Source organism: Meleagris gallopavo, chromosome 6 (assembly GCF_905368555.1).
Source record: "Meleagris gallopavo chromosome 6, MGAL_WU_HG_1.1, whole genome shotgun sequence".
Taxonomy (NCBI): Eukaryota; Metazoa; Chordata; class Aves; order Galliformes; family Phasianidae; genus Meleagris; species Meleagris gallopavo.
The window spans coordinates 41,121,765-41,149,097 of record NC_139409.1 but is presented as its reverse complement, the minus strand read 5'-3'; the positions used below and the strand labels follow the sequence as shown (position 1 = coordinate 41,149,097).

Genomic DNA, 27,333 nt, shown 5'->3' with positions numbered 1-27,333 from the left:
ATTTTCAGTAACTTGAAAGGTAAGTTCCACACCAAAGGGATATCCTCACAGTGCTTTTAATGATTTCCCATTCAATACTGTATGTTTGTAAAGACACACGAGTTAAACATGACAGCGATAAAACTATGGCAATTCAGTTTATTTAAGGAAAAAAAAAGGTGTATTCCTTCATAAGAAAATGTTTTCCTAAATCTCAACCATCAGTTACTAGCATAACAATACATGAATTTTTGCCTAAACTTGCCTAGTCCTCATGCAGCAGTAGGCTGTGCTCCTTGATTTGTCAGCATCTCTAGAGACAAGGCTCACTGTACAAAGACATGTAATACCTACTACAATATTCTCATCATCCGTTGACACAGGAACATTATACTTTCCTTCATACAGATCACATCACAAAACTGACAAACAAAATGAACCCTTGTTAAACATCACTTAATGCAACATTATTGTATGCCCAAGACATCAATGGAAGCCTGATGTGTTGATGTCTGGGGATAGCTTGTCATCTTAGTCCCTCAGAGATTCTGATGCTGTCATCAGCTGTCACACTACAAGACAGGTGTTTTTCTTATTAAAATTCATTGCTGGCAATACAAATCAGGAAAATGTGCTTCTGTAAATAAGAGATTGAGTTTCTACTACATAATGCTAATTCATAGCGAGAATTGGAAAACATTTGCATCTACAAAGAAAACTTTTGTCATATAACCAAGATGGTAGGCACACCGTTTCATAGACTCATAGAATGGTTTGGGTTGGAAGGGACCTTTAAGATCACCTAGTTCCAACTCCCTTGCTATAGGCAAGGATGCATCCCTTTAGACCAGGTTTCTCAAAGCCCCATCCAGCCTGGCCTTGAATGCTTCCAAGGAGGGGGTATCCACAAACTCTCTGTTCTAGTGTCTCACCACCCTCACAGTAAAGAATTTCTAACTAATATCTAGTCTAAATGTACCCTCTTCCAGTTTAAAGCCATTTCCCCTTGTCCTGTCACTATATGCACTTATGAAAAGTTCCTCCTCAGCTTTCCTGTAGGCCCCCTTCCGGTTCTCGAAGGCCGCTATAAGGTCCCATGCAGCCTCCTCCAGTCTGAAGAGCCCCAGCTCTCCCAGTCTTGTCCTCATAGGAAAGGTGCACCAGCCCTCTGATCATCTTCATGGCCCTTTTCTGGATCCACTCCAATAGCTCCATGTCCTTCTTGCTGGGGGCCTCAGAACTGGAGACACTACTCCAGGCCATCATATTTTAAATATAAATAAAACCTATCCTTGCAATTTAATGGCGCGAAGACACTGAACTTGATCTTGAACTGACTGCAACTGAAGGAGCCTTGTAGTGAATACACTCATGAATACACTCACAACTAAAGAGTGAAAAGCACCTGTCACTGTTTGCATCCACCCTAGAGGATGTGGTACTGATAACAGCAGTGTTATTCCCTGAGGTGGGGAAAAAACAACAGAGATGAGCCCACTCCCTACAATGCAGAAAGCAGCTTTCCCATCTCCACTGTCTCCAGGATCACAGGACATCCCCAGGAAGATCACCGGGCTCTTCTCAGCAAAACTTCCTGGCTTGCATTGTCACATTTTGAAATGCAGCCAGGCCAGCACACCATGTCTCCAGTGCAGTAATGGGCAGCAAATGGGGAGAAATAGAGCAAGATTTAAAACAAGAGAAAATAAACACGAAGTTGGAATCCTTGAGGATACGGACACCCAGTGAAAAACCTTTTTTGAGCTTTACTAGTGACTGACAATATGCCACAACAGTGTTTATTTCAGTCTATTTGCACCGACCTAAAATTAAATGTTTTACAGTCCATCTGGTATTTGTTTACATTGATGGCATGCTTTATTATTATATAATTTGGCTTATTGGATCAGACGCAATTTTTAAAAACAACAGCCTATCTCAAAAGGCACTTCATTTATTGAGGGAACTGCAACATGAATTATTGACTAGGTACATTTGCTTGCTGATAACGAAGTATGAGAAATACAGCTCTTTTAATGTTGAGAGTAAGAATGTTTAATAAACTACCACGGAGCGAGTGCGCTCTAGGAATAAATGATCCAAATTTGAAGGTTTTAATTAAATAGAAATTTCATTTCATGAAGGCAGTTGTTCAATTAATTGCACCCAGAGATTAGCAAGACCTGCTAGCACATAATCAGTGTGCAAAGCTGGGAATTCATTATTCCATATAGTTAATATTTCTAGAATCACCCTAACTTCAATACGGAGAGTTGTGGAACAACTCATATTTGTACAAAGCATTTCCATCCACTTTGATTTTTGTAAAACTACCTCTTCATGCTGATAACTCGACTGTGCAAGTCTATAAGAAAGTACTACCTTGTACTGGATCTGTAATTGGATATGAAGTTGGCCACAGATGTTAAAATTAAGAGACAGTCTATGCAATTAACAATTTCTTAAATATTGTTTATTAAATGGCAAATTGAGAAGGCGTGGTATTATGGTGACCAAAGCAGACAACAGGGCACAACCCTGTCTCGAGTCATGTCTGCACAATAGCTTCCACCTTGTTTTGGAAATTCATAGAATCATAGATTCATTAAAAGTGGAAAATACCACTAAGATCATCTAGTCCAATCATCCACCTACCATCAGTACTGCCTACTGAACCATACATCTAAGTTCTACATCTACACATTTCTTGAACACCTTGGTGAATCTACCGCCTCTCTGGGCAGACTGTACCAGTGTCTGACTACTATTAGTTCAGTAATAAGGATACCATCTGCATACACATAAAATGAAATCACCCCTCATTACAGCTTCTCAGTCTGTTGCTTTTTTAGAATAGTGTACAGTCAATGAGATTTACCCACTACAGCCATTAGTATAGTTCTGAAATTGTAATTTTAGATTTCTATTGATAACTCCCTCATTGAAAATATTGTATCACTGGAATGTAACTTTTGATACAATGTCCTGTCTCCAGCTTAAGCTCTCTTTTCTGTATATTTTACATCCAGATATCACAAGTTCCCTTTGGTTTGACACTGTCCTTTGCATTTAAGGAGCTCCACATGTAAAGTTGCTTGTCCACTGTCAGGTGTTCCAGTTCCCACATCTCCTTTCAGACCTCTCATTTTTGCACTTTAATACACCAAAGTTTTGCCTGCAATTAATGATTACTAATTTTATATGACATCCTATTATCTGGAATCTACTTCTTCACTTAGGTTGGTCTTCTACATCCACTATACATCATCTTATCCTTACACAGAATACATACGGCAATCTTTTTACTAACAGTCTTAACAGATTTCTCGCATGCTCTCAGTGACTGCATTTCTTGCAGTTTACAGCTCACTTTCAAAAATCAAAACAATCAATCTTTACATTTTTTATTAGTCATATTTGGAGCACCAGTATCTCTACAGTCAGATAACATAAAGACAGTCATTCTTCCACTGAGGAAAAAAGAAGCTGGTGAAATTATAAAATGCAAAAAGTCATATACAAATCAGTTCTACTTGGAAAGAACATTTGATTTTATTTAGGGAAAGAAACTCTTATTGGATGTTAACAGTACTTGGCATCTGGGAAAATCAAGAAGGTGCACAGTCACTGAAAAACAAATGAGGTGTGCTATTTGCTATTTCTACTTACATGTATATATACATGTCTACACATTAGTCAAAACATTTCAAACTTAAGTATTACTACACAGCTTTTTAATCAAATGCCAGGCTCCTTTTATTGTTCCCATGGCCATTACTGATATATTAGTCAAGCCACAAACCAATTTCAAACCTAAGCATTGCAGCACAACTTCATAAATCAAATGCTGGGCTTCTTTTGTCATGTCCATAACTGAGTTTATTAGTAAAGCCGTAAACCCACCATTTCATCAACAATTGTTTTTTTACTAGTCTCCAAAATAGCTTATTCTTGTTGTTCATGAGCATTCAAAGCAAGCAGCATGAAGAACTAATCCCTAAGTTAACTACTAAGAATTCAAACACTGTATGAGCACCATAATATCCCTAGATGGATTAAACATTATTTTGGTTTCTGAATACACACAGAAAAGACAGAATATCCCAAGTTGGAATGGACCATGGAGTCCAACCCCTGGCTCCATATAGCACCACCCAAAACACAAACCCAATGTCTGAGAGCGCAATCCAAACACTCCCTGAGCTCTGGCACTCAGGGCCGTGCCCACGGCCCTGGGCAGGCTGTTCCATGTCCACCACTCTCTGGTGCAGACCCTGTCCCTGACCCCCAGTTGCCCCTCCCCTGACACAGCTCCATTCACTTGTGTCTCATCGATGTCACACAGAGCAGAGCTCAGCGCTGCCCCTCCGCTCCCTGTGAGGAGCTGCAGCCACCATGAGGCCTCCCCTCAGCTCCTCTGCTCTGGGCTGAGCAAACACAGGGACCTCAGTTGCTCCCCTGCGTCTTGTCCCCAAGTCTGTATGTATATCCAGGGTTAACCCACCTCAGGTGCAGAATTCAACATTTGCTCTCATTAAACTTCACGTTAACTTCATTAACTTCATGTAAACTTGGTGACTGCCTGACTTATTTGTCAGGATCTCAAGATTTTAAAGAATTTAACAATGCTTAAGTATCTTCAGAAGCTGATGAAAGAGCTGGAGCACCTCTCTCATGAAGAAAGGCTGAGGGTGCTGGATTTACTCAGCTTGGAGAAGACTACAGCCTTTCAGTACTTGGAGGGAGCTTGAAAACAGGAGGGGGATCAACTTTTCACACAGGCAGATAGTGATAGGATAAGGAGGAATGGTTTTAAGCTAAAGGAGGGGAAATTTAGGTATTAGTGGGAAATTCTTACTCACTGAGTAGTGAGGCCCTGGCACAGCTGCCCAGAGAAGCTGTAGTGCCGCATCCCCGGAGGCACTCCAGGGCCAGTTTGGATGGGGCCCCAGGTGGGTAGCAGCCCTACCCACAGGGGATTGTGGCTGGGTGGTCTTTAAGGTCCCTTCCAACCCAAACCATTCTGTGATTGTATGGTGATGACATTTCACAAGTGAAGTAGATGATTCATTTTCCATTTCCATCAACAAATCACAATTATAGCACCTACAAATATTTCTCAAGATGTTTAATTTTTGAAAGCCCTAACGTATGCACTGATGCTGAACAGTTCAGCTCATGATGTATACAGTTTCTGGTTATTTGAAAATGAACAGTTCTTAATTAGTACCCTCCAAAAACATAGAATGTATTTCCTGGGACAAACTCATGTCAGAGAACAAGGTTAAAACAAATTAGTTGCAAGCATTTTTCTTCTGCACTAAGTACAATCTCACATATACAAAGGGGCGTGCTTCAGACTATTCTTGGTCAACCATATGTGCCGATGTTGAAAAAAAAATCTGTAACTATAAAGCAAAGCAGAGTCCTTGTGCCATTCTCTGCAGTGCTGACCCAGACATATTACTACTTAATAATGTTAATAATACTTTCTGCATAAAAGCATATAATATAAAGCATAAATAATACATTATGCAGTAAATATTATTAACATTATTATGATATTAAAACCTATTTATTTTTAATAAATCTGAGATATTTTGAGTTGGGACATCTCAGCTCTGAATCAAATACTGACAGACATCAATTACATGGAAGAGATTTCTGTATTCTCGGGAAAATTATTAGAGACATTATGGGGTATAAACTAAATACCTTGTTTCTAGGGTTGGTTTTTGTTGTGTTTTGTTTTTTTTAATTATTAAATGATTATGTATGTGTGTTGCGTTATCACCATCTACTGTTCCTTTTTTCTACAGCCTAGTGTTTAAGAACATAGTTAAATGTCATGCTGTTACTAATCTAGATGGATTTTTTGATCCTAGATGGAACAAGACAAGAACTAAATACTCTAGTTATCCTTATATCTTTTGCAGATTTAATTCCACCAAACACCAAATCATCTAGAGTAGGCACTTTTCTTTACACACACTTGATATATTTGACTTTTAACTGAGCTCTGCTAATTAATATCTCCTTCCAGAAAAGGCAGCTATTATTACCAAAATAAAGTTTGGATGCAGCATTTTGTGTATTCAAACATTATAATGGGATTAAACATCTCTCAGTTAACAAGTTACACGTATATTTCTTCAACTTGAAGTCTTCAGCTATAGCATAAGCCATAAAGAATTCTGATTATGCTGAAACTAGTGTGAATTCACATATCACCACGTATCACCCACATATCACCTCATCTATATGCATCAGTTTACAGAAAATAGACAATTTGGAAGAGAGGGAAGTGGCAAAGGAAAACCAGACACAGTGATAATCACTGTAAGAATTTATTCCATAGAAATTCAAACTAAAACATTTTCTAGTGTAAAACATAATTGGTTCTTTACTGAGCATAAACATATTTGTAAGCAGAATTATTTTCCCTTCAATGTTGCAAGGATATTTGTCAGCAGTATTGTTTCTTCTGTGAAACTAATTCCCATAAGTAATTTAAATACTAATTGCTTTAACTTTAATGAGAAAACTCATTCCTCCTACATGTCTCTTTCCAGCAGGCATCTCCTTCAATGTTTATTTCTGACATGCATTGAATTATCTACAGTACCAAAAAAAAAAAAAAAAAAAGCAGAGGAGGTGGGGTGGGGGGGAGTGAGTAGGGAGAGATAAAAGGACAGCTTACAGCTTTATAAAAGCTTATTACTGAGAAGTCTACAAGCATAGACAAAGCAGATCAAGCAATACTAACTGAAGAAATCAACTGTATATACATTTATTGTAAGATAAAAATCTTTTAATGCTTCTCAGAGTATCATATAGTAGTCTTAGAAATCCATGAATTACGTGCAAAACAAAAAGTAAATAACCATCAACACTGAAAAGATATTTCAGAACGCATGAAGGACACACCAAGCAGGCAAAGGAAACATTGAAGTAGGAATTATATTTACTAATGTGTCACATAAGCAGAACAACAGTAACAAAAAACAGGAAAAAAAATGAAAGAAAAATACACTAATTGTCCAATAAATCCAGATTTCATTTCACTCACGGCAGTTATTTTCTCATTACAATGTTCTGAATGCAACAAAGAGCTAGTTCTGCATGGAAGAAACACAATATCCTTGATGCACACTTCAGAGAAAATATCTTGTTGACAAGGGCTGCTCCAAAAATAGTGCCTCCTGTTTTATCATGTTGGGTGGTATGGCAGTCGAGAATGAACCTGTCAATCAATATTCTGTTACATGTTGCAGACATGTAGAGGGGCAGTCTGGCAGAATGGTGTCTAGCACAGAAGTGCAGATGAAGCAAAGATGCAAACTGAATTCCTTCATGCAGAAAAAATGGCTCATTAACATTCACCGATGCTTGCTGAAGGCTTATGGAAACCAAACAGTGGATGTGAGCACAGTGAGGTGGTGGGTGATGCATTACAGCAGTGGTGACAGAGGGTTGGTCACCTCTGCTGAGGTAGATTCTGGTAAGCACAGCATGCAGCCTCTCTTGTTCATCACAGGTGAAACTGCGTAGCTAATGGTAGTGACCATGTTGAAAAATAGTGTTTCATAGCTGAGAATTTCCTCTATCCAACAGTGTTACTGTACTCTTTTATCTGTTGTAGTTTCCGTGGAAATAAATTGAATGCATTACTTTTGGAAAGACCTACGTACAGAGAGCTACAATAGGCAGCTATATACAAATACTGCAAAACCACACAGAATCTTTGAGGCAGGTGGTCACAATTTGGCCTAAAGTAACATACTGTAACTCTCCATTTTCTTACTAAAATTAGCTTACAACAGCATAAAAATTGAACATTGGTTTCAATAAAATGAATCAGACAGTGATGACCTCAAGGCATTTGCTTAATTACAAAATCATTACATTCTGTCTCTGCTGTGCACCTCAAAGCACCAATAATTCACCAGCAATGCCTTAAGCACAACTCTGTGCTCAGTGCTGAAAATACTGCTTGTAAACATTACAAAAAAGAATTAAGTCAACCACCAGCCCTGCTTGCTGCCTGCACACAAGATGACAACCTAGTGAGTTGTGATCCCCTGTGGGAGCTCAGCTTTGTGGGGGTGGTAAATAGAGTAAACTCAATGTCCATTTGTAGGTACACTCTTAAACTAAAACTCAAGAGCAGAAGCTAACATTAGGAGGTTTCTGTAAGGACCCAGACATTTATTCAGGTCTTGACTCCCCTAGCATTCCTCACATAATATGAAAATCAGGTTTAGCCACTTGAGTGGAAAGCGTGTGGAGGGCAACTTCTTCAGCTACCGTAGCTAAATCAGCAAGAAGTCCCTGTCCATGTCATGGCGTTACCTTCATCTGGGGCTGAGGACGGTTTTGCAACTAAGCAGTGACACGTGGTGTCCCAAGCCTTACATCCAGAAGCAGAGGCACACCTGGCTAAAATAAGCAAAAGCAGCTCATTGAGAAAAGCTTACATAAAAATAAGCGATAACTGGGAAGGTCCTCTATGAACTGCACCTTTGCTCAGTTTCCAAGGAGATCACAAATATCTCTTCAAACACCTAAAATGACCTGAAGGATTTTAACTTTCTTTTTTTACTAAGTAAGGGAGTCAAGAAAAGGCCAACAGCACGATTAGATGAACAAGCACACAGTGACTGTGAGGGAGTCATTTGTTATTGTTTTAATCAATTTGGTTTCAAACGGGCGTTCCCTTGGAATGCCTTCAGAGAAGCAAAGGGGCAACAAACGGATTTAGCGACAAAGCAGTCTGCTGGCTGTTACTTGGATATTCATGAGTTACAAAACTCTTCCGCCTTTAGATTTTATTTCATTTGTAATAAGAATCCATAAATAATTGAAAGCCATGTGATAAATTATTCAGTTAAGTTTCCAAGGAATCCTAGTGTGAGCCTGGATTAATGGCATTATGCAAGGCAGGCGCAGAAGCCAGCTGACACCCCACAACTACCACCTGCAGGAGCAGTCCGGGGAGCTTGGCACATCCCAATGTGCTTTCCACCAAGGGCACCTGTAAGAACCTGATGAATATGGATGAGTCAGAAGTCCCCATCCGCCTACTGCTACTTCATCTGCTTGCCTATGCAGGGCTGTGAGCAAGTGAAACTTAACCCAGAGCTCCAATTCACGCAGTTGATCAGGAGATTCGCTATCTGTATGGACAGCACTGTCCTTCGGGCTATTGTAAATCTCTGTTACAAAAAGGGATTGTGTTTAATCCTAATTACCTGTTGTGAGTAACTACTCAGGGGGACAAGGATAAAAGTGACTGCAGGGATATCATTACCATGTTGGCCAGAAACAAAAGCAAGCACCTCAAAAAATTGAGAAGCACTTTTGCAAAAATCACATGCCAGTGAAGAAGCCACAAGAGAAACAAAATTCCATGTCCTGCACTTTGAAGTCGATTTGTAAATTTTAAGTAATTTTTTCTGAATATTCAAGAAAATTCAAAACCATACTGACTCTTTGTTTAAAAAAAACCCATGCAAACTCTTTCTTAAAAACAATATTGAAAAGCTTTTCTAATCTCTCAAGCTAAAGACTGTATTTGAGCAAAACAATGACATGGTAGGATTTTATACAATAGTACTGCCTTGATAACTTCTGAGCTGATAAATTTCACTTGTAACGTTGCCAATAAAATTGGTGTTGTAGTTGGACATACAAGTGACTTGAGCTTCGTAGCAAATTAGATCAAATATGCTTCAAAACATTTATCTATTATATACGCTGTCAAAGAACTGAACACAGAAAACAAAGATCAAGTAAACTGGCAAGTTGGAGATGAATTCAAAGTATGTAGGTTGCTCCAAAACTTTGTACTTATTATCATGGCAATTACAATAGATACAAAGAGCACAATAACACTATTTGATAGAGCAAATTCTCAGCTACAAAACAGCATTTTTCAATGTAGTCAACACCACTAACTATGCATTTTTGCCGGCAATGAACAAGAACCTGCATGCCTGGCTCATCAAAATCTGCTCATCAAAATCATCCACCCAAAATCTGCATTCATGTCACTGTAGCCGCTGGTGAGACACACCACTCAGCTCACTGTGCTCACATCCACTGGTTGATCTCCACAAATACTCAGCAAGTGTCAGTGAACGTCCATACCGTTTTCCATATGGAGGAATTCAGTTCCACATCTTTGCTTCATCTGCACTTCCATGTCAGATGCCATTTTGTCAGGCTGCCCCTCTGCTGCCATCTGTCATGTGGCTATAAGATGTAATGGAATATTTTTAACATTCTGTACAAAGGAGAGAATTGACCAACTACCAATCACTACTCCACTTGCAGACTTACTGTGCAGTTTCAATCAAACCTGTCAGAAGAGCAGCAATTTCAAGGATGGTATTACATAGTGATCTAAGTAGGAAGTGCAAGAACTGATGGATGGTCAATTAGTGACCCTTGGATGTCAGAAGTTCTACACTGTTTGAGCTGCCAAATGGCACTGTGCATAGCACAATCTCCTCAGCTGTGCAAGTCTTCACAGACAACCACACCTCAACTGGCTACTTCCTTAGCATCTAATTAGGTCATACAGAAAGAAAATACAAATATTAGAGGAATACTAGAGGGAAGGAAGAAATCTGAGCTGTGTTTAGAGGAAGAAAACGGAGGACATTCAAGGAAATTGAATGTAGTCATAACTGTGCTGTGAAAGAGTGGGGCTTCTTGTGATAGGACAAGGGGACATAGGATGCAAGACTGTAGGGAACCAGGCTTACTTTTTGCCACACACAGATTCCATCCAAACTGTAGAGCTGGCCGTCATTGTATTGAGCTCTTGACAAGTGTTATGCATCTACAGTGCAGTTAATCTTGCTAAATAGTAGCAGGATCTTCAAAACACCGACAGATTACACAGCAAGTAGGGCCCAGTCATTTCCCAGGCCTATCACCATCTCCCTGCATGAATGCATGCAAACTATTTAACCTCTCTGTTTCTTGCCCATCTACAAACTGGGTAAAAATATTTCACAGCTCTGAGAAGTGCTCTGAGGTCCCAGGATGGAAAAGGTGCCACATATATGCCAAAAATCATTCCTAATAGACAGGTTTACATAGGTCTGGAAAAGTGACTGGTAGCACTGTTTGTCCCTTGCTACCTAAACAAAGACATAGGTCCAACTTAACTCCTAATGCAACTTCTAGAAAATAAAAAAAGGAAAGAAAAAAAAAAAACATATACAGAAGTAATTTTTACCCTTAGCAAAGCTACCATTTTTTCTTCCTAGAAGAGTCAACACCAGAGCCTGTAAAAAAAATAAACTCCACTAATAGGCAACCACTCATCTGCATTCCCATCTACCATGCCTAAATTCAGTTCAAACCTTGGAAAAAGATTAAAAAACAAAGCAAATATTTGCAGGAGGATGCAATCCTTATCTGAACTTCAGTTACATATTACCTAAATCAGTTTGCAATTTGAAATACAGATTTATCAAAGCTCATTTTAGAGAGTAGTAGAACGGAAAGGTAGTGTCGATATTATTATCCTCACTTTTAATGAATGTACAGAAACTGCCTCAAAATCAAAAGATTTGCAAATATCTAGCGTTGAAAATATCAAATAATACAGAAAACAAGCCATTCCGTTTAAACTGGAACTAAGAAGCTTATTTCCTATAAATATCTCTTGTGCCTACCTGAATTTGTGGTCTAAGACGATAAAAACTCTAATCATAGCTTCTTCCCAAAGGCAAGGAAATCTATGATATCTCCCAGACACAAGTTGTCTAGTACAGAAGAAACACTCTTTCACAAAGAAGTCTTCTCCTGGTTAAGGCCTTTGTCTTTATGAGGCCATTATTTTATTCTCTTGTCTGCTGTTTAGTTTCCTAAGTTGCAGGAATTTCTGTCTTTGAGATGTGTAACCCTCTACAATAACTGGTGAGAATCATTCAACAGAATCAAAAGCTCTTGTAGGAGATGGAGAGCAGATGACCTGACTGTCTACACAAGCAAGGAGGACAAAAATCACATTCCCTAGCCAAATATCTAAATGCGAGAACCTGTATTTTTATGAGATTATTACCAAACTCAAGAAGGTTATTTGTCCTGTATTTACACAAAGCAGTTTTGACAAGAGGTAAGTGTAATCTCTAAAGCCAATGGCTAGTCTGAAATAACTCCATGGGGCACCATCTCAACTCAGAGTACTAATCACTAGCCTGGTTTCCTCCTTCATCCTAGATAACACAACTTGGGAAAGGACAAAAAACAAGTTATATAGGCAGAGAAGTTAAGTAAAATGAGAGCAATCCTGTGGCAGTATTTTTAAGATTATATGACAACTAGAAACGATTTACTGTCTAAAGGAAAATGGAGCTCATCAACACTAGAAAATGTGTTGTATGAGTAGAAATTTTACCTAGCCGAGACATTCAGGTGCTTAGCTATGTATGCAACTGACAGCTGTTTACAGTAACATATAATTTTCTAGTTTAAACAGGGCACGGCAAAATGAAAATGAAAAAGGTTTTCAGAGTCATCTAGTAAGAAAGAAAGCACACTGCACCATAAACATAAAAGGCTATAAAAAATTACAAGTTACAAACTATACAAATTAGGAGATTAAAGAGGAAAGGAATGAGGCATAAAAGGGAATGCTTAAGAGCAATGTGTAGTACGAGACCTACATACACCACCATAACAGCAGTACTTCCTATCCATGTCATCTGTGTAGGACACAGCTCAGATGTATCACGCAAGAGCTCAGCAAGTCAGCAGTGTGTACGTAAACACTTTTCTTGGTACATTCTGAACCATCTCTGAAACAATAAAAACAGAAATCTAGTTCTGTTGAGGTCACTTGGGACTTAAGTACCTCAATTCCCCTTTTTCTGTCAAAGTGCTTTCAGATCTCTAAGATATATACATATTATACTTTTTTTTTTTTTGCAGGTAATAAACATAATTCGGATCACACTCTGAAATGTATTACTCTGAAAGAGTATGAAACATGATGAAAAAACCCACAATTTTTCATCTGAAAACATATGTATTTCCCAAAGGAAAATCTAACAAGCAGTAAGCAGTATATTTTAATCACCTTAAACAATGGACAGGAGAGAGAAGAAAGTACCTAAACTCTAAAGCTCGAGCTTTCACATCACTGGGGCCTCTATTTTTGTCATCTTTTAGCATAGAAATGACAGAAAGTTGGGGCAATCTGCTTTTCAACTTACATTCGTGGTTCAGAGGAACAGAGAAAAACGGTGATACACGAGTCCCCCCTAGTGATAAAATGGTGAACTGCATTATAATATCAGCACCAGATAGTTAAATACTCATGCAGTCATAAAAACAGACTCACAACAGCAACAAAGAAAGTTTTCAAAGAAAAAAATCTGAAGGAAAAAAAGAAATAGAGGTAATAACTACTTAAAGGCAAAATACATATTCCTGGAGTTTCGAGGTATGGCAGTTTGTTCTGTAGCAGGAAGGGGGGAAAGGGAAGGGGGAAAAGGGAGGAAGAAACTGAGGACCCACAGCTCAATATCCTGTTAATATTCTGAATTCAACCATACTCAAATTTTGAATGGTGACACAAGCCGAGGGAGTCATCCTATCTGAATGGTAAAGGATGCTAACGGGAAAATAAAATTCATAAATTGTTTCTACTAATATTTTCAAAGTTTTCATCTAAAAAAAAAAAATATCAAACCACAGATTGAGCCAAGAGAGATCTAAAACCCAGCCAGAAAAGTCAAAGAACTTAGCGGCCTTCAACCCCGATCCAAGGAGCTGAGAATCTGCAAATTGATGTTGAAGGACAACAAGTGAAAGAACTGTGTCATTGATACACACTTATTAAAGCAGCATTGCCAAGAATGCCTTGTCATTATCAGCACAACTGAAGCATGAGCAAATAAAAAAAAACGTTCTCTTTATCATGCTAGTGCTCATTGACACATCCATCAGAAAAGATCAACAGACCCCCAGATTTAAAGGAAGAATGTATTTCTGGCTGTCAACTACACTGACTGGATTTTTCACACTTTGAGCAAAAAGCTTCACAAATTTACTGGATTAAAACAGAGATATTCACATTCTAATTTCATTTGTTGGAAGTCTCAAACCAATAGACAAACATTTCTATACAATGAAGACCAATGACATCCAGGCACCCAGCTTCCTGAAGAAGTTTATCTGTCTTTTATGGCTTCAGAATCCTAAGGGGATTATCAGTCAAACTGATGAGACCTGCCTATTTTCAGGCAGGTACAAAAACCAAGATTTGCTGGCAATTAAAAGAAATAATGCTATCAGTAAGGCATACAGCAAATGCAAATGCTGTTTACTGGAATTTCTATAACTATTCCTTCCGAAGTTTCATTTACACAACTGAGTTATAAAGAAAAAGATCAGTACTGTAGCGTTTCTCAGTAACAGTGTCAGTCCTTACAGTGGCATAAAATAATTCCTGAATTCCAATTGGGTGTTACCAAGCATTTGCTGAAAGTAAATAGGAAATCATCAGAAATAAAGAGGGAAGTCTGTTAAAATACGTTCAGAAATTCTGACATTTTCTTGCTCATGTTTAAAACGTCAGCGCTTTAGTGGGCGCTGAATGAACCATTACAGAGCTAGACACTGTAGTAGCCAGACTTAGTAGAATAAGGATTCTCATCCTCCACATTTTTACAAACAGAAGTTTCATCTTGATGAAGAAGGATGAGCAGGGAATGAAAGGCACATGTCCAGCATTTTCATAAGCATTTTGATTAACTTGCAGAACAGAATTTACTTATTAAGTGCAGGGCTTCCACATATAAACCACACACCTGCATTATACTCACACCAATTATACATGTTTACATAATTACTCAATCACAGTTTATAAATTACAATGCTTTAAGCCTTTAAAGAAAAAAAAATTGCTATAAAGAATGCAAATTTGTGAAAACTGACATCCATCCATGCCCTGCTTCGTGTTACGACAGTGAAGAAATCTACCTCGGTTCTGGATAAATACCAGGTCCTTTGCAGTGTGCATTCTACATTAGCAACTTGTCCAAGGTATGACATTGGGAATAAGTTATTTTCTTGTTTAAATCTGTAGTTGCACAGCTTTAGAAGTAAACATTACTATGGAGAGGAGGGTCAGAGATTTTCCACTCACCTCCCCTCTGTTTTAAGTAATAAATAGAAGTTAGATACAAGCACAATGACACAGACTTATCACACAGAATGGCCTGGCTTGGAAGGGACCTCAAGGATCACGTATCTCCAAACCCTCTCACCACATGCAAGGCCACCAACCTCCACATTTAATACCAGACCAGGCTGCCCAGGGCTCCATCCAGTCTGGCCTTGAACACCTCCAGAGAGAGGCATCCACAACCTCTCTGGGCAGCCTGTTCCAGCACCTCACCACTCTCATAGTAAAGAACTTCCCCCTGACATCCTCCTTATCTCAAAAACTATTTTAAACAAAGAGTCAGCATAAAGCCTGCTCTTCTGTCCTCACTACAGTTGAACAGTAAACACTGCAACATAACACCAAACTTAAGAGTAGAAACAAATCAATGTAAAGAAACATCTACAATGCAAGAATTATGGTCCAAACCGTTTTTTTTTTAAAGTATGTAAAGAGATTACTTACAATTCATCTCCTTGTTTTGCTTTCTTATCAGAAACCAGATACACGCTTCCAAAGCTCCCGTTGCCAAGTTTCCTCTGAATAGTGTATCTCCTCACGATAGCAGCATCTGAGCAAGCAGAATTAGAACTGGAAACGCTGACATGCTTAGCAGTTTCTTGAAATTTCAGCATTGCTCCGTGTAACAGAAACTACCCAAATTTCTCTAGAATGCAGTTTTCAAATCCTTTTACTCTTCTACAGATGTTCAGAGGAAATACTTAAAACAGAAAGAAAAAGACTTGTTAACACAGTATTCTTAACTAGAAAGCTGTTTACTCTTTCATTTGCCCTTCAACTTCCACCATCTTTCTGCCATCTGTCAGCACTTAAACGAGTGACTGCTACCAGCTTCTGCAAACCAGAGCTTCCCGGCTAACTACAAACCTACAGGATTTTTAACAGCTCTCACTTCTTCCAAAAGTTCTTCCTTTCTCTTTTGCTAGAATAATTTGATCCCAATCCACCTTTCCAAGAGTTTAGCTTTGCTTTGCAGTTCTTTTCTGACTGAGGCCCTAATTCTGCAAACACAGAGAGCGCAGAAGCAAACTTTTGCTGTTACTTTGGCTTACTGTGACTGAAAATGCTTTTGGACTGACTTTGTTTTCTTTTCCTTCCTCATTCCAAACGATAACAAGCAGATACTGCTCCTTACATACTAAAACAATATTGGTATTGTTACTTTGCTTTTTTATTTGCATTGCTTGTTTCAAAGGATCCTCAAATGCAAAGAAGCAGATGTCCTAATATCCGTTCATCAGCACAGCTATTACTGCTGTCTCATCAGCAATGCATATGAAAATGCTTCGCTTCTTTTGGAAAAGAGAAGAAAAAAAGCTTTATTTTACAAACCGCTTAACTTCTGGTGCCAAGGGATTGCCTTCCTACAAACAGGGAGCCTAAATAAAGATTATGAGATTGTAATTTATTTTTTTTTTTAAACGGTAACCAAATGCGCACCAACCTATTTCAACACCCACCTGCTGAGCTGTCTGCACGCTGCCCCAAGGAGCGCGACTTTGTGGCGAAACGCAGCCAAACTGTCTGTACTACAGACCACCTTAATAACGACACAAACCTCTTTTAGCTTAAAGCCATTCCCCCCCCTCGTCCTCTCGGCACCCTCCCGCGTCAAGCTGGGCGGTTACCTGCCAGCAACCCCGATGCCGCCCTCCGACCCCAGCCCGCACCTCAGCCCGCGGGGCCCGAGCGGCGCCGTTGTCAAGGCGACGCTGCGCATGCGTGCCGAGCCCGGCCGGAGGGCCGCTTCCGCCGCCGCCGCCATGGGCGTCCCGGGGCTGACGGCCTTCGTGGAGGAGTGCGGTTCGTTCTTCGCGGAGCTGCGGGTGCGGGACACCAAGCTGGTGATCGACGGCAGCAGCCTCTACTACCACCTCTTCTTCACCTCCGCCGCCGATTTCCGCCGCGGCGGCGATTACGGCCCGTTCGCGGCGGCCGCGGACGAGTTTTTCGCCGTCCTGCGCTCCTGCGGCGTGGCCGCCTTCGTGGTGCTGGACGGCGGGCGCGGGGAGGCCGACAGGAAGCTGGGCACGCTGCGGGAGCGCGCCGCCGAGCGCCTGCGCGCGGCCCACGGGCTGTCCCGCGGGGAGGGTGGCCGCGCGCTGCCGCTGCTGGCGCGGCACGCCTTCGTGCAGGCGCTGCGCCGGGCGGCGGTGCCCTTCGTGCAGTGCTGGGCCGAGGCCGACCGCGAGGTCGCGGCTCTGGCCAACCGCTGGGGCTGCCCCGTGCTGTCCCTCGACAGCGACTTCTTCATCTTCCAGCTGGCGGGCGGGTACTGCCCGCTGAGTGCCTTCCGCTGGCGGGACGTCCGCGCCGAGCGTTCGGGCCGCTACATCCCCGCGCGGCGCTTCGAGGCGGAGAGCTTCTGCCGGCACTTCGGGCGGCTGAGGAGCAGCGCGCTGCCGCTGTTCGCCGTCGTGAGCGGCAACGACTACGTGGACGCGGCGGCGTTCGAGGGGTTCTTCGGCAAGGTGCGGCTGCCCGGGAAGCACGGCCGCGCGCGGGGGCTGCTCGGCTGGCTGGCGGGCTTCGCCGGGCCCGAGGAGGCGGCCGACGCCGTGCTGAAGCACGTGGGCGGGCGGCGGAGGGACGCGGTGAGGGAGCTGCTGCGCCAAGCCCTGCGGGACTACGCGCCGTCCGACGTGAACCTCGAGGAGTTCTTCGCGGAGGGCCGCTACCGCTGCGAGGAGGCCGAGGCCTCGGGGCTGCCGCCGTGGCTGCTGGGCGCCTTGGCCAGAGGCGAAGTGGCCCCGCTCGTCGGAAACGTCTTGACTCTGAGGAGCACCTTCCTCCACGTCCAGGTGGAGGACATGCGGCGGCCCAGCGCGCACGGCGCCGCGCTGCCCATCCGACGCGTTCTGTACGGCCTGCTGCTGCTGCACGCGGCTCCCGGCGCCGACGCGCGGCGTGAGGCGCGGAGCGGCGCGCTGCCGGCCGTGTGCGAGTTCGACCGAGTCCAAAAGTCGATTAAAAAGACGTTTGTCCAAGCGGCGAGCCTCCCCGCGCCTTTTGGCGATGATGGCTTCTCTTTGGACAGGTTAGTGGAGGTAAGCGCTCGTCACAGCAGGTTAGCAGCGTGGCACGCGCTTAGGAGGTGCCGTGTTTGCCAGCAGGGCACTAAAGGTGATTGGTGAACCCAGCGACTTCAGTGAGCAAGTGCTCAGCACGCAGCTACACGCAGTCCTGCTTCTGAGGGCTGAGGAGCTGAGCTCGCTTCATCACTCCCCCCCACCAAGTGCACCAAGCCAAATTACATGACTGGCTGGCAGCGTGCGTATATAGTATTGCTAAATCATCCCGTGTAAGCCCTTCTCCCATCCTTTCTATAATATTTGCTTTTGTCGTTTTAGGAAAGGACTCGCAGTTCTGTGAAATGTAGAAAGGTGCAGTTCAATACTACTAAATTTAACTCGCATTTGATTAAGTTACGGATATTTTGGAGCAAAGTTAAATGCTTTTTTGCTAAAAATCAGCATTATTATTTCATCTGTAAACCTTGCAGCTATCCAGCAGTTCCTCCTGCTCAAAATACGCATCCTGCTATGCGTGCTTCCCTGCTCCTTGCCAAGCAGAACAGCACCTGAAAAATACAACTTGTAATCAAAGGAAGTTTGTACTAAGTTGGTTCTAGTCAGCATTAGCAATGTGGTATATCAGTTCTCATGGTTTCTTATGGTCGAGACTATTCCTTGGAATGGGAAACACCCAGGGTTCATACCTGTTTCTGAAACTTTTGGAAATACAATCAGTGCCTTTCCACACTACACATAGAATCATAGAATTGCTCAGGTTGCAGAAAAGACTTAAAGATCATCAAGTCCAACCACAACCTAACCATGCTACCCTAACTCTAACAACCCTCCTCTCAATCATGTCCCTGAGCACCACATCCTAATGGTTTTTAAACACACCCAAGGATGGTGACTCAACCACCTACCTGGGGAACCTATTCCACGTGCTTTGCCCACTGGCATCAGATCCACAGTGGCACATCTGTGTTGTCATCTGGTGGCTGTGAACCTTATCTGTCCCTGCTGTGGTTCAGGTTTATTGTTATTTTGAACGAGTAGCATGCAGACATCTGTGAAGTCTGTGGTTTGGGACTTTCAGAAAAGTTAATGACACCTAAATGTGGTCTTGCATTGTATGCCCACTGAATTTGAGTTTTGGTTATTATAACAACTCTCCTCGCTAAATGTATATGAATTACCAATTCAGCAAGTTACAAGAAGATGTGTTCCTCTGTATTCAGACCACTCTTGGCAAAATTGACTTCAGTTTACCTTCTACTTATGGGATTGCTGCTTTGCAGTAAGCACAACCATCCCAATCCAGATCTACAAAGCGCTCATGTTGCAGTTGAGCACCTTGCTCCAGTTCTGCAGTGAGCACTGCATCTAGACAATTTGTAGCGCTGTGTTTTAAATAGCACAGCAAAGAAGGAATGTGCTATAAGTTCATATCTTGCAAATGAGAAAGGTAAACTGTATGCTGAATGTTTCACTGTGATAACAGGTGTGTTCTTGCCATACCAAGAACAAGCATCACCATTACAGCTCACAAAAAAAGGGTCACTTTTTGAAGATATGAAGTTACACAGACATTTGCCATACCAAGGTAACTTTAATATGTTACACCTGCTGAATTTTCAAAGTTAACTTTTGCACAGGAATGTAATGTAAATCACCTAATTTGTAGGAGACTCTGGAGCCTATTAAAATCCAGCTGACCTCAGGCAATTGTGAAAATTGCCTTTTTAAGTGGTGTTTCAAAAATACTTCCTGTTCAGAGTATCTGTGACACTTTTAATTAAAACCACAAAGTATTAGCTAGTTTAAATGATCTTATCTGCATTCCAGAAATGACTCGCAACAAATAGTCTGTTTTTTTTCCTTCAAAATCTTTTGCTTATTTTCAGGTGCCAATGTCACGCCGTCAGCTACTTCTGCTGGAGACTTTAGGAGTGAAAATGAGTTTGCTAAAATCTGTCCCTGCCCACTTACAGCTCCCTGTTGCTGTAACCTGTTATTGGACGCGTTGTTCGGAACCTAAAGTGAACTTGCATCATTTAAAGGCTCTACTTCTCATGATAGTAGCTGGAGAACTGCACAGGATAACAAATGAGCCAGGTATGTCTCCAAAGAATGCAATTTCAAATGCAGAAGACACAGTTCCTGTGAGTACTTGGTACTTTCAGAAATATTTCTACCTGTTAAGAGTAAGGTGGCATTTTCTTAGGAAGAGTCCTTGATATGATGCCAAAGATGATGCACGCCAGGGTTATTCTGTTGATTTAGGCTCTGAACTACAAAAGCTGCTTGAAAATGACTGCCACCTGCTTCTTGAGTGGGGTGGAGTGAGATGGCAATCTTCTCAAATGGATTCACTCCCAGAATTGTGGAAAAGTACTTGACAGAATTACTATTTTCATCATTTCAGATTCATATGGATAATGATACTCACATTTTTTTTCTCCACTGTATGTCTTAATGTTGAGACATTTAGGTAGGCTTCTAGAAATACAACAAAACACTGGTAGTTTGTAGGCCTTATATATTGCAGATACTTTTCCTGTGTTCACAGAAGAATATTTATTTGTCTGTCATTTTCTATTCATAACCTAGATCTCACAGTTCTCCACCCAGAAGACAACAGAATTGCTTGTAATGAGTTTCTAAAATGGAAGGAAGAGAAACTGCAAAATAAAGACTTTGATTTAGATGCTGCACACGGCTTTTGCCAGTGGCAGTGCTGTCTTGAGATGGGATTGTATCTCAACCAGCTACTCTGCAGTCCTCTCCCCGAGCCAGACTTAGCTAGGTAAGGACATTTCAGAGATCTGCTTTCCACATAAGCTCCTGCTGAAGTGCTTTCACATGTTGCTTTAACGTCTGCGTCATAAACTGCTTTGGCCAATTTTAGCACACTTTGGACTCCTTTCTTTAAAGGGGAGAATATGGAGAAAAATCTAATGAGAATATTTCTTAGAGGCCCGCTGTTGAATATTGTATGTAGTTAAGACGTGGTTTGGGGTGTTTGGTTTGTTCTCCCCACTAAGCTGCATGTTTTTGTACTTCTGCTGAGGTATGATAGCAAATGAGAATTTTCTCCTTGCTTTGAGCAGGCTCTATAGTGGGACCCTCGTGCACGGACTGTATCAAGAGCTTAAGTCAACACCTTCAGTGGAAAATCTGTTCAGTTCTTCTCCAAAAATGACTGAGCTTTATCAGGTTCTGTTGAATATAGTCGTATCAACTGTATCTCCAGACTTCTTTCAGAAGAAAACAGAGGCCAAATCTGAGTCCTGCAGAAAGAAGAAAGCATCTAAAAAGACAAAGGCTGTCAGGCGTGCTGTATCTGAAACTCAGTGTTTACGTGATGTTAATAGGTTTGCATCACTCAGTGTGGATGACTGAGAGCATCATTCCTAAAATCATTTCCAATGCCACAGAGACAGAAGAAATGATATTTAAAATGTGACTGTATTGGAATTTGCTTGGCTGTTTCATACAAGCTCCTGATATTTTTGAATTTATTTTTTTTACCAATGAGCCTCGCTCCAGGATTTAGTATTTTTGTAACGAAAGCTCCTATAAAAGAGGTGCTGCATACAACATGTTTTGGTGTCTGAGTTTTGTGTAGGTGGAGAGTGGGGGTTGGCTGGTTGGATGATTAAAAGGTGTCTGTCAATTGAAAATGAGAGTAAAGAACTTCAGCAGTTCAGAGCATTTCTTTTTCTGAATACTTAAAGCAAGCTTACTATCTCTCCTTTTCCCTGACTGCTTCTAACTTTGAAAACATCCCATTTTCAAACTTGTGTCTGAGAAGCAGCTATCTATGCTGCTATATGATTATAGTCTTACAAATCAAATTAAAATTGAAATTGACAATTTAAAAAAAAAATACTGTTTTCACAGATGGTAGAATATCTGTAGTTTTAGGGAGAAGTAGCTGTCATCACTGAACTGGATGTTTAAGGGAAAGGTTCCCTCCACCCATCATGCTACTGATACCACATGGAGTAAGTGGATTGCATTGACACGCAGCGAGCTTGGATGGGGAACCTCAACCAGCCAGGAATCTTAGAGGTGATCATGGACTGACGTGAAGGTAAAAAGTTTGGAACTTCACCAGCAGAAGTAGTATTGCTTATTAAAGAGGCTCCACCATACAATGAACTACCAGAAAAAGAAGAGATATGCCTGTTCACAGATGGATCATGTTGTACTGCGGGGAAGGAAGCATTGCAGATGGAAAGCTGCTGTGTGGAGCCCCACACAAGTTGCAGAGGTCACTGAAGGCTGATCACCACATGCTGTCAGTCTCTTCTATGTGGAAAACCTAGACCTCAAGAACTACAGGAATAGTTTCTGATATTGTGCAGCTGAGTCTTGATGCTTTCATAATACATTCAATGAGAAATTGATACACTTATATCGTATATTTAACTCATAGAAAAACTATTTTTGGGACATAGACTGAAATAGCAGGTAGCTGAGATGGTAGTAATAAAGTTACAGTACAGAACTGCTACTTTCTCAATTAGCAGCAGATGGCACTCACACTCAACCACAGAGCAAGTTATTAGAACTGTGAACACCTTTCTGACTGTTTACAGCCATCTACAGCCACATTTCCATCAGATGACTTTAATAGTTGGAAGGTGATATATTTCATGATTTTAGAAATTAAGGATGTAAATTCTTATTTGTCCAAATCATTCCTTGAATCATTATCATCTCCTGTGTTTCGATTCCCAAGCTTATAATTCTTCATAGCTTTTATAATCATAATTCCATTTTAAGGTTAGTCTTTAAAACAAACAAAAAAAACATGGGCATGCTTGATTTCACTTCGTTGTTGCTGTAAGAAGAGAGATCTTAACCTACATCCCATGTTGGGAAAATGCCAGAGATCCAGTCATTCTTGAGCCTTGCTGAGAAGCACAATCTTGAATTAGTTCCAAAGATAGGATAAACTCGAGCGTTCTATTTTTTGGATTAAAACCTGCTATGAGCTCAAGGCATTCTGAGACTACCTTTGGGAGTGCTGACGTGGTGATTAAAAATTATTCTACTGGAAATGTGTTCTCAATGCAATCTGATTCTAGGATCACTACTCAGAGCCTGTTTTAGTTTTCTTTGGGTCATCATAGGCTTTTAGTCTTCTTTTGGGAGAAGAACAACCAGAAACAATAAAAGAATAAAAGGCTCTTTCTCAATTCTGTGCTTTAATAAGAGCAACTAAATTACTTAATTGCTGCCTATTTTCACACTACATGAAGTGCCTGTCAATTTTTGAGGACAGATCTTGCTGTTGATTCAATTGCTCTGAAGAAAATCTCAAACATGCTGCTAGGTGATATTGACCAAAAATGGAGCTTAAAAAAAAAAACAAACAAACAATGGAATTCAGACAGTCCAAGTGTTTCTTACAAATAATGAGCCTGAACTACCAGATAAATTACTTGTTACCGTTTCACCTTCCACTGGAATACAGCAGAAACGCCTCAGGCATAATCCAATATAATTCACTTTAAGTAAGTTCACCTTTTAAGAAGGTGGAATTAATAGTTCTTCAGGGACTAAATTTTGTTTCTTATCTACACTGACAGGTAAATTCAGAATGTGAGATTTAGGCTGGCAAATGAGTACTTTTATAATTTGTTTAAAGCCTAGCAAATAATAATTCCTCCCTAAGTCAATACATTTATGCTTATATGCACTTCTCTATGTACTTGGATTTCTAGGACTCCAAGAACAAATGCAGAGCATGAAGTAGTCAAATCCCATGGAGAAAATTATCAGCAAGAAGTCTTACTAGGTGAAAGACAGTTGCTGCATTTTCTCAAAATTCAGGCTGGTGCAAGTGATTCTTCATTAGCACGCATCATCACAGTTTTTACTACATCTTTACTGGGATTTGAAGAATTTAAAATACTTCACTAATGAAGTTTTAAAATGTTCTGAAGTTGCACTGAAACACTGAACACCCTGGTAATACAGACCCACTTGTCAAAGACAGCAATATTCCAACAGGAAGAAGACTGATAAATCTTTTCAACTTCTGAAAAGCAGAACTGCTGGAAATGAGAAATTTGTGCTAAAACAGATGGTTTCTAAGAGGTCACCTTGTTTGAGCCCCTATCAGCTCAGTGGTTCAGCTAACATCCTATAGAAAAGGTGAGTGCCATATACTAAAGTCTTTCCCCTTACACTATTAAACCTTCTGCACATTGGCATTGCAGGTAATAAGTGCACATTCAGCAGGCCCAGGGTAGGCCAGAGTAATAGTGCCATATACAGTTCCTGCATAGCATGTGAACTTCCTGACAAAGTCTGGAAATCTCTGGGAGGGTGTGTGTGAGGGAAAAGAATAAGTAGAATAACCTATCAGCAGGGTAATTCATACAACACCTTCCAATGTGCCTTATTTTCCATGAACTTTCCAGATTCTGAGGATGGCACTTGCAGCAAGCCACAAAGAAATGTAAAAAACGTCCCACTGCTCATTTAGAATTTCTCAGTAACCTTACTGACAGGATGACCATCTTGTGACAGCGTGCCTCTGAGCCAACACCAACACAAAATACAATTTTCAGGCTGCAGTGTGGAAGATGTGTATCCACATGCTTTCAGTCAAAAGATATCACATTCTGTCTTCGGCTCCCTCTCGAGTTCTTGCACATCATCTTTTCAAGATGCACTGGGTGACTGTTCCTTCCATTTCCTCAGGGCATAATTGGTCCATCTCTAACAGCAATGATGACAACAGCTGCAAGGCCACTTTGAGGAACACAGCTGTTTGTTTCTGAATCACTGAATATCTGAATATGCAGACATTATCATATATTAATAATTACTTTTAACATATCAAGACACCAATCTACCACAACACTTCTTGATCCACAAAAAGTCATTTTGAAGATTAAAATTTTAAGTTACTCTGACAGAAAGCTATTTATTTTAATGATGGGGGAAGAAAAAAAAAAAGAACAGGAGGGGTGCAGAAGGAAAAAATCAGCTTATTTCAAAGAAGGCTGGGATTTTTTGCCATTAGAATGAGAATTAGCATGTTTGCTTTCTAATTCAGTATACCACATAATTGTAAGTCAGATATTTCAATACTAGTACTGCCTTATTACTCAAGTAATCTAGCATTTGCAAGCTCAAGTAAATGTGGAACAAAGCAGGTATCCAAAACCATCACAAGCCTGACAATCTGGTGTAAATGCCAGTTCCTTCTAAAGCAAAGAGACACCACGCTCATAAGAAAAGCAAACATTTACTTCAAATTGCAGTATAGGCTTTTCAATCACAAAAAGAAAAGAACAAACAGTGATCCGACAGCGGTCACATCCTGTGCAAAAAGAAAAAACCTCCAGATACAAAAAAAAAAAACTGTAGCACAAGGTACTTGAGCCGCTTACACATTGCAGGATAAAGTAAATAAATACAGTAGCTAGAATATGGCACTCTTGTGACAGACTAAACCCAGTGGAATGCCTCTGAAATATTTTTTTAATCCTTGTATTAGTAGCAAAGTCCCACCACCGTAAAAGTAAAATAGTACAATGTTTTAAATAAAAACAAACTAAAATATTTATATCTAAGAGAAGAATTTTATACAATTATATCTCTAAGTGCAGAAAATGGGACTTGGGCTTAGATCTTTCTTTAAGTTAACCCCCCCCACACACAAAATCCCATTCGATCTCAAAAGTAAATTGGTTTGAGGAAAAATGTTACCAAAGTTGCATAATTTCAATTGTTACTCCCACAGCTGGAAGTTAAATTCTAAACAGTCTTGAAACAAGAATGTTCATCATTAGCCAGTGAAACAAAGGACTTGTCAAAAGCCCTCAGGACTTCTTAATCCTCCAAATATTGTTTTCTCCTACATCTTCAGACAGCAATCCCTAAGTTTGCAAACAAAAGAATGCAATATGCATCATACATCAAGAAAAGATGAAGTTGACGAAGAAGAACTTCCATGTTTCTGGATCTTTTCCTTGCTTCTCTCAAACTTCTTTATGATCTCAGTCACTATGCACACAGAGGAAGTGAGTCCCAGAAGAAACAGTAAATCTGGAAGAGATAATTAGCCTTTTTAAAGCTTGCTATTTAAGGTTGAGGGCAGACTGACAAAGGAATATATGACTTACAAGACCTTCAAATTGCCTGCCTATTACTGGGTAATTTGAGCAGAAATGAAGCAAGAAACATTTTGCAGAACCAGACAATTAGTGTGCACAGTTCATGCACAAATCACAAGGACACACATGCTATTTCTAACTCTTAAAGCATTTCATAACACTGCTTTTATTAATACCTAGAAAAGCAAAGAACACTAAACAACATAATTAGCTTTATACTGAAGCGATATTCTCAGAAATGACACCACTATAAAAAGACAAAGAATGATCTAAAAACACAGAATCATAGAATGGTTTGGGTTGGAAGGGACCTTTAAGATCATCTAGTCCCTTTTTGCCTGCATCAGTACTCATTAAAATTCCTAAAATATACAAGCGCTTCAGAAATCTAAGAATACACTGACTTGTCTGTTTTGTGTGCAGTATGCACTTAATTATGGTTTCCAAACAAAATATCTAGAAGTATTTTTTCCCCTCTTAGAAAGGATCAGCAGGATTGGTTTTCCCACTGTGTGCAAACAGAAAGCTCTTTCAGAATCATTGAACGTTTAAGTTGGAAAAGTACTTTAAGATCATCAACATAACACAACCAAATCCATCACTAACCCATGTCCCTAAGCACCATGTCCACTGCCATAACCCAGTGCTTTTACAAATTAATCCTTAATGTACTGTTCTTTGAAAAGGAACATTTCTTACCCAAGACACTCAGGCTCTCTGTTTGGAAAACTTTCTGAAGTGGAGGAAAGTAAATGACCAATAACTGCCCCATTATAGATCCAAGGACAGCATAGCAAAACATTTTGTTACTGCAAAGTCCAATCTCAAACACAGATTTTGTCTGTAAAACAAGCAATATATTACACTGTACGTGTAGTTTTTATTCTAGACAAGAAAATAATTCATAACTTTTTTCATTTCAACATTTATAAAAGTGTGAAAAAAACTATTGTTGAATTGTTGACCTTGAAGATAATCCAAAACACGTTCT

At 40.4% G+C, this 27,333-nt stretch overlaps 3 protein-coding genes across 12 annotated transcripts in view; 1 reads left to right on the top strand and 2 right to left on the bottom strand.

Moving 5' to 3' along the window:
- NEK11 (NIMA related kinase 11) overlaps window positions 1–16,996 on the bottom strand; it is a 112,908-nt gene extending 95,912 nt beyond the window's left edge. For 4 of the 6 annotated variants that reach the window (XM_085226454.1, XM_010712924.4, XM_085226455.1 and 1 more), the window contains exons 1-2: window positions 16,816–16,953; window positions 15,632–15,887 (exon numbers count right to left, since the gene is read on the bottom strand). In XM_085226454.1, the coding sequence (XP_085082580.1) occupies window positions 15,632–15,801 (170 nt within the window). In that variant the 5' untranslated portion in view covers window positions 15,802–15,887; window positions 16,816–16,953. Of the gene's footprint in view, window positions 1–15,631; window positions 15,888–16,647; window positions 16,727–16,815 lie in introns of those variants that run through there. The other 2 variants (XM_003207228.5, XM_085226453.1) reach the window with 2 other exon arrangements.
- ASTE1 (asteroid structure-specific endonuclease 1) lies at window positions 16,882–22,613 on the top strand. Of its 2 annotated transcripts, none has more exons than XM_085226451.1 (4): window positions 16,882–18,234; window positions 20,193–20,316; window positions 20,812–21,007; window positions 21,312–22,613. In XM_085226451.1, the coding sequence occupies exons 1-4, from the start codon at window positions 16,906–16,908 to the stop codon at window positions 21,601–21,603; spliced, it is 1,941 nt and encodes a 646-aa protein (XP_085082577.1). In that variant the 5' UTR covers window positions 16,882–16,905; the 3' UTR covers window positions 21,604–22,613. The 2 variants fall into 2 exon arrangements, with proteins under 2 accessions (XP_085082577.1, XP_085082576.1); XM_085226450.1 differs by having other exon boundaries at window positions 20,106–20,316.
- A 2,842-nt stretch (window positions 22,614–25,455) lies between these two features.
- Window positions 25,456–27,333, bottom strand: part of ATP2C1 (ATPase secretory pathway Ca2+ transporting 1) — a 63,655-nt gene continuing 61,777 nt past the window's right edge. For all 4 annotated transcript variants that reach the window (XM_031553960.2, XM_085226447.1, XM_085226449.1 and 1 more), the window contains 2 exons: window positions 27,042–27,183; window positions 25,456–26,274 (listed from right to left, as the gene is read on the bottom strand). In XM_031553960.2, coding sequence (XP_031409820.1) covers window positions 26,138–26,274; window positions 27,042–27,183 — 279 coding nt within the window. In that variant the 3' untranslated portion in view covers window positions 25,456–26,137. The remainder of the gene's footprint in view (window positions 26,275–27,041; window positions 27,184–27,333) is intronic.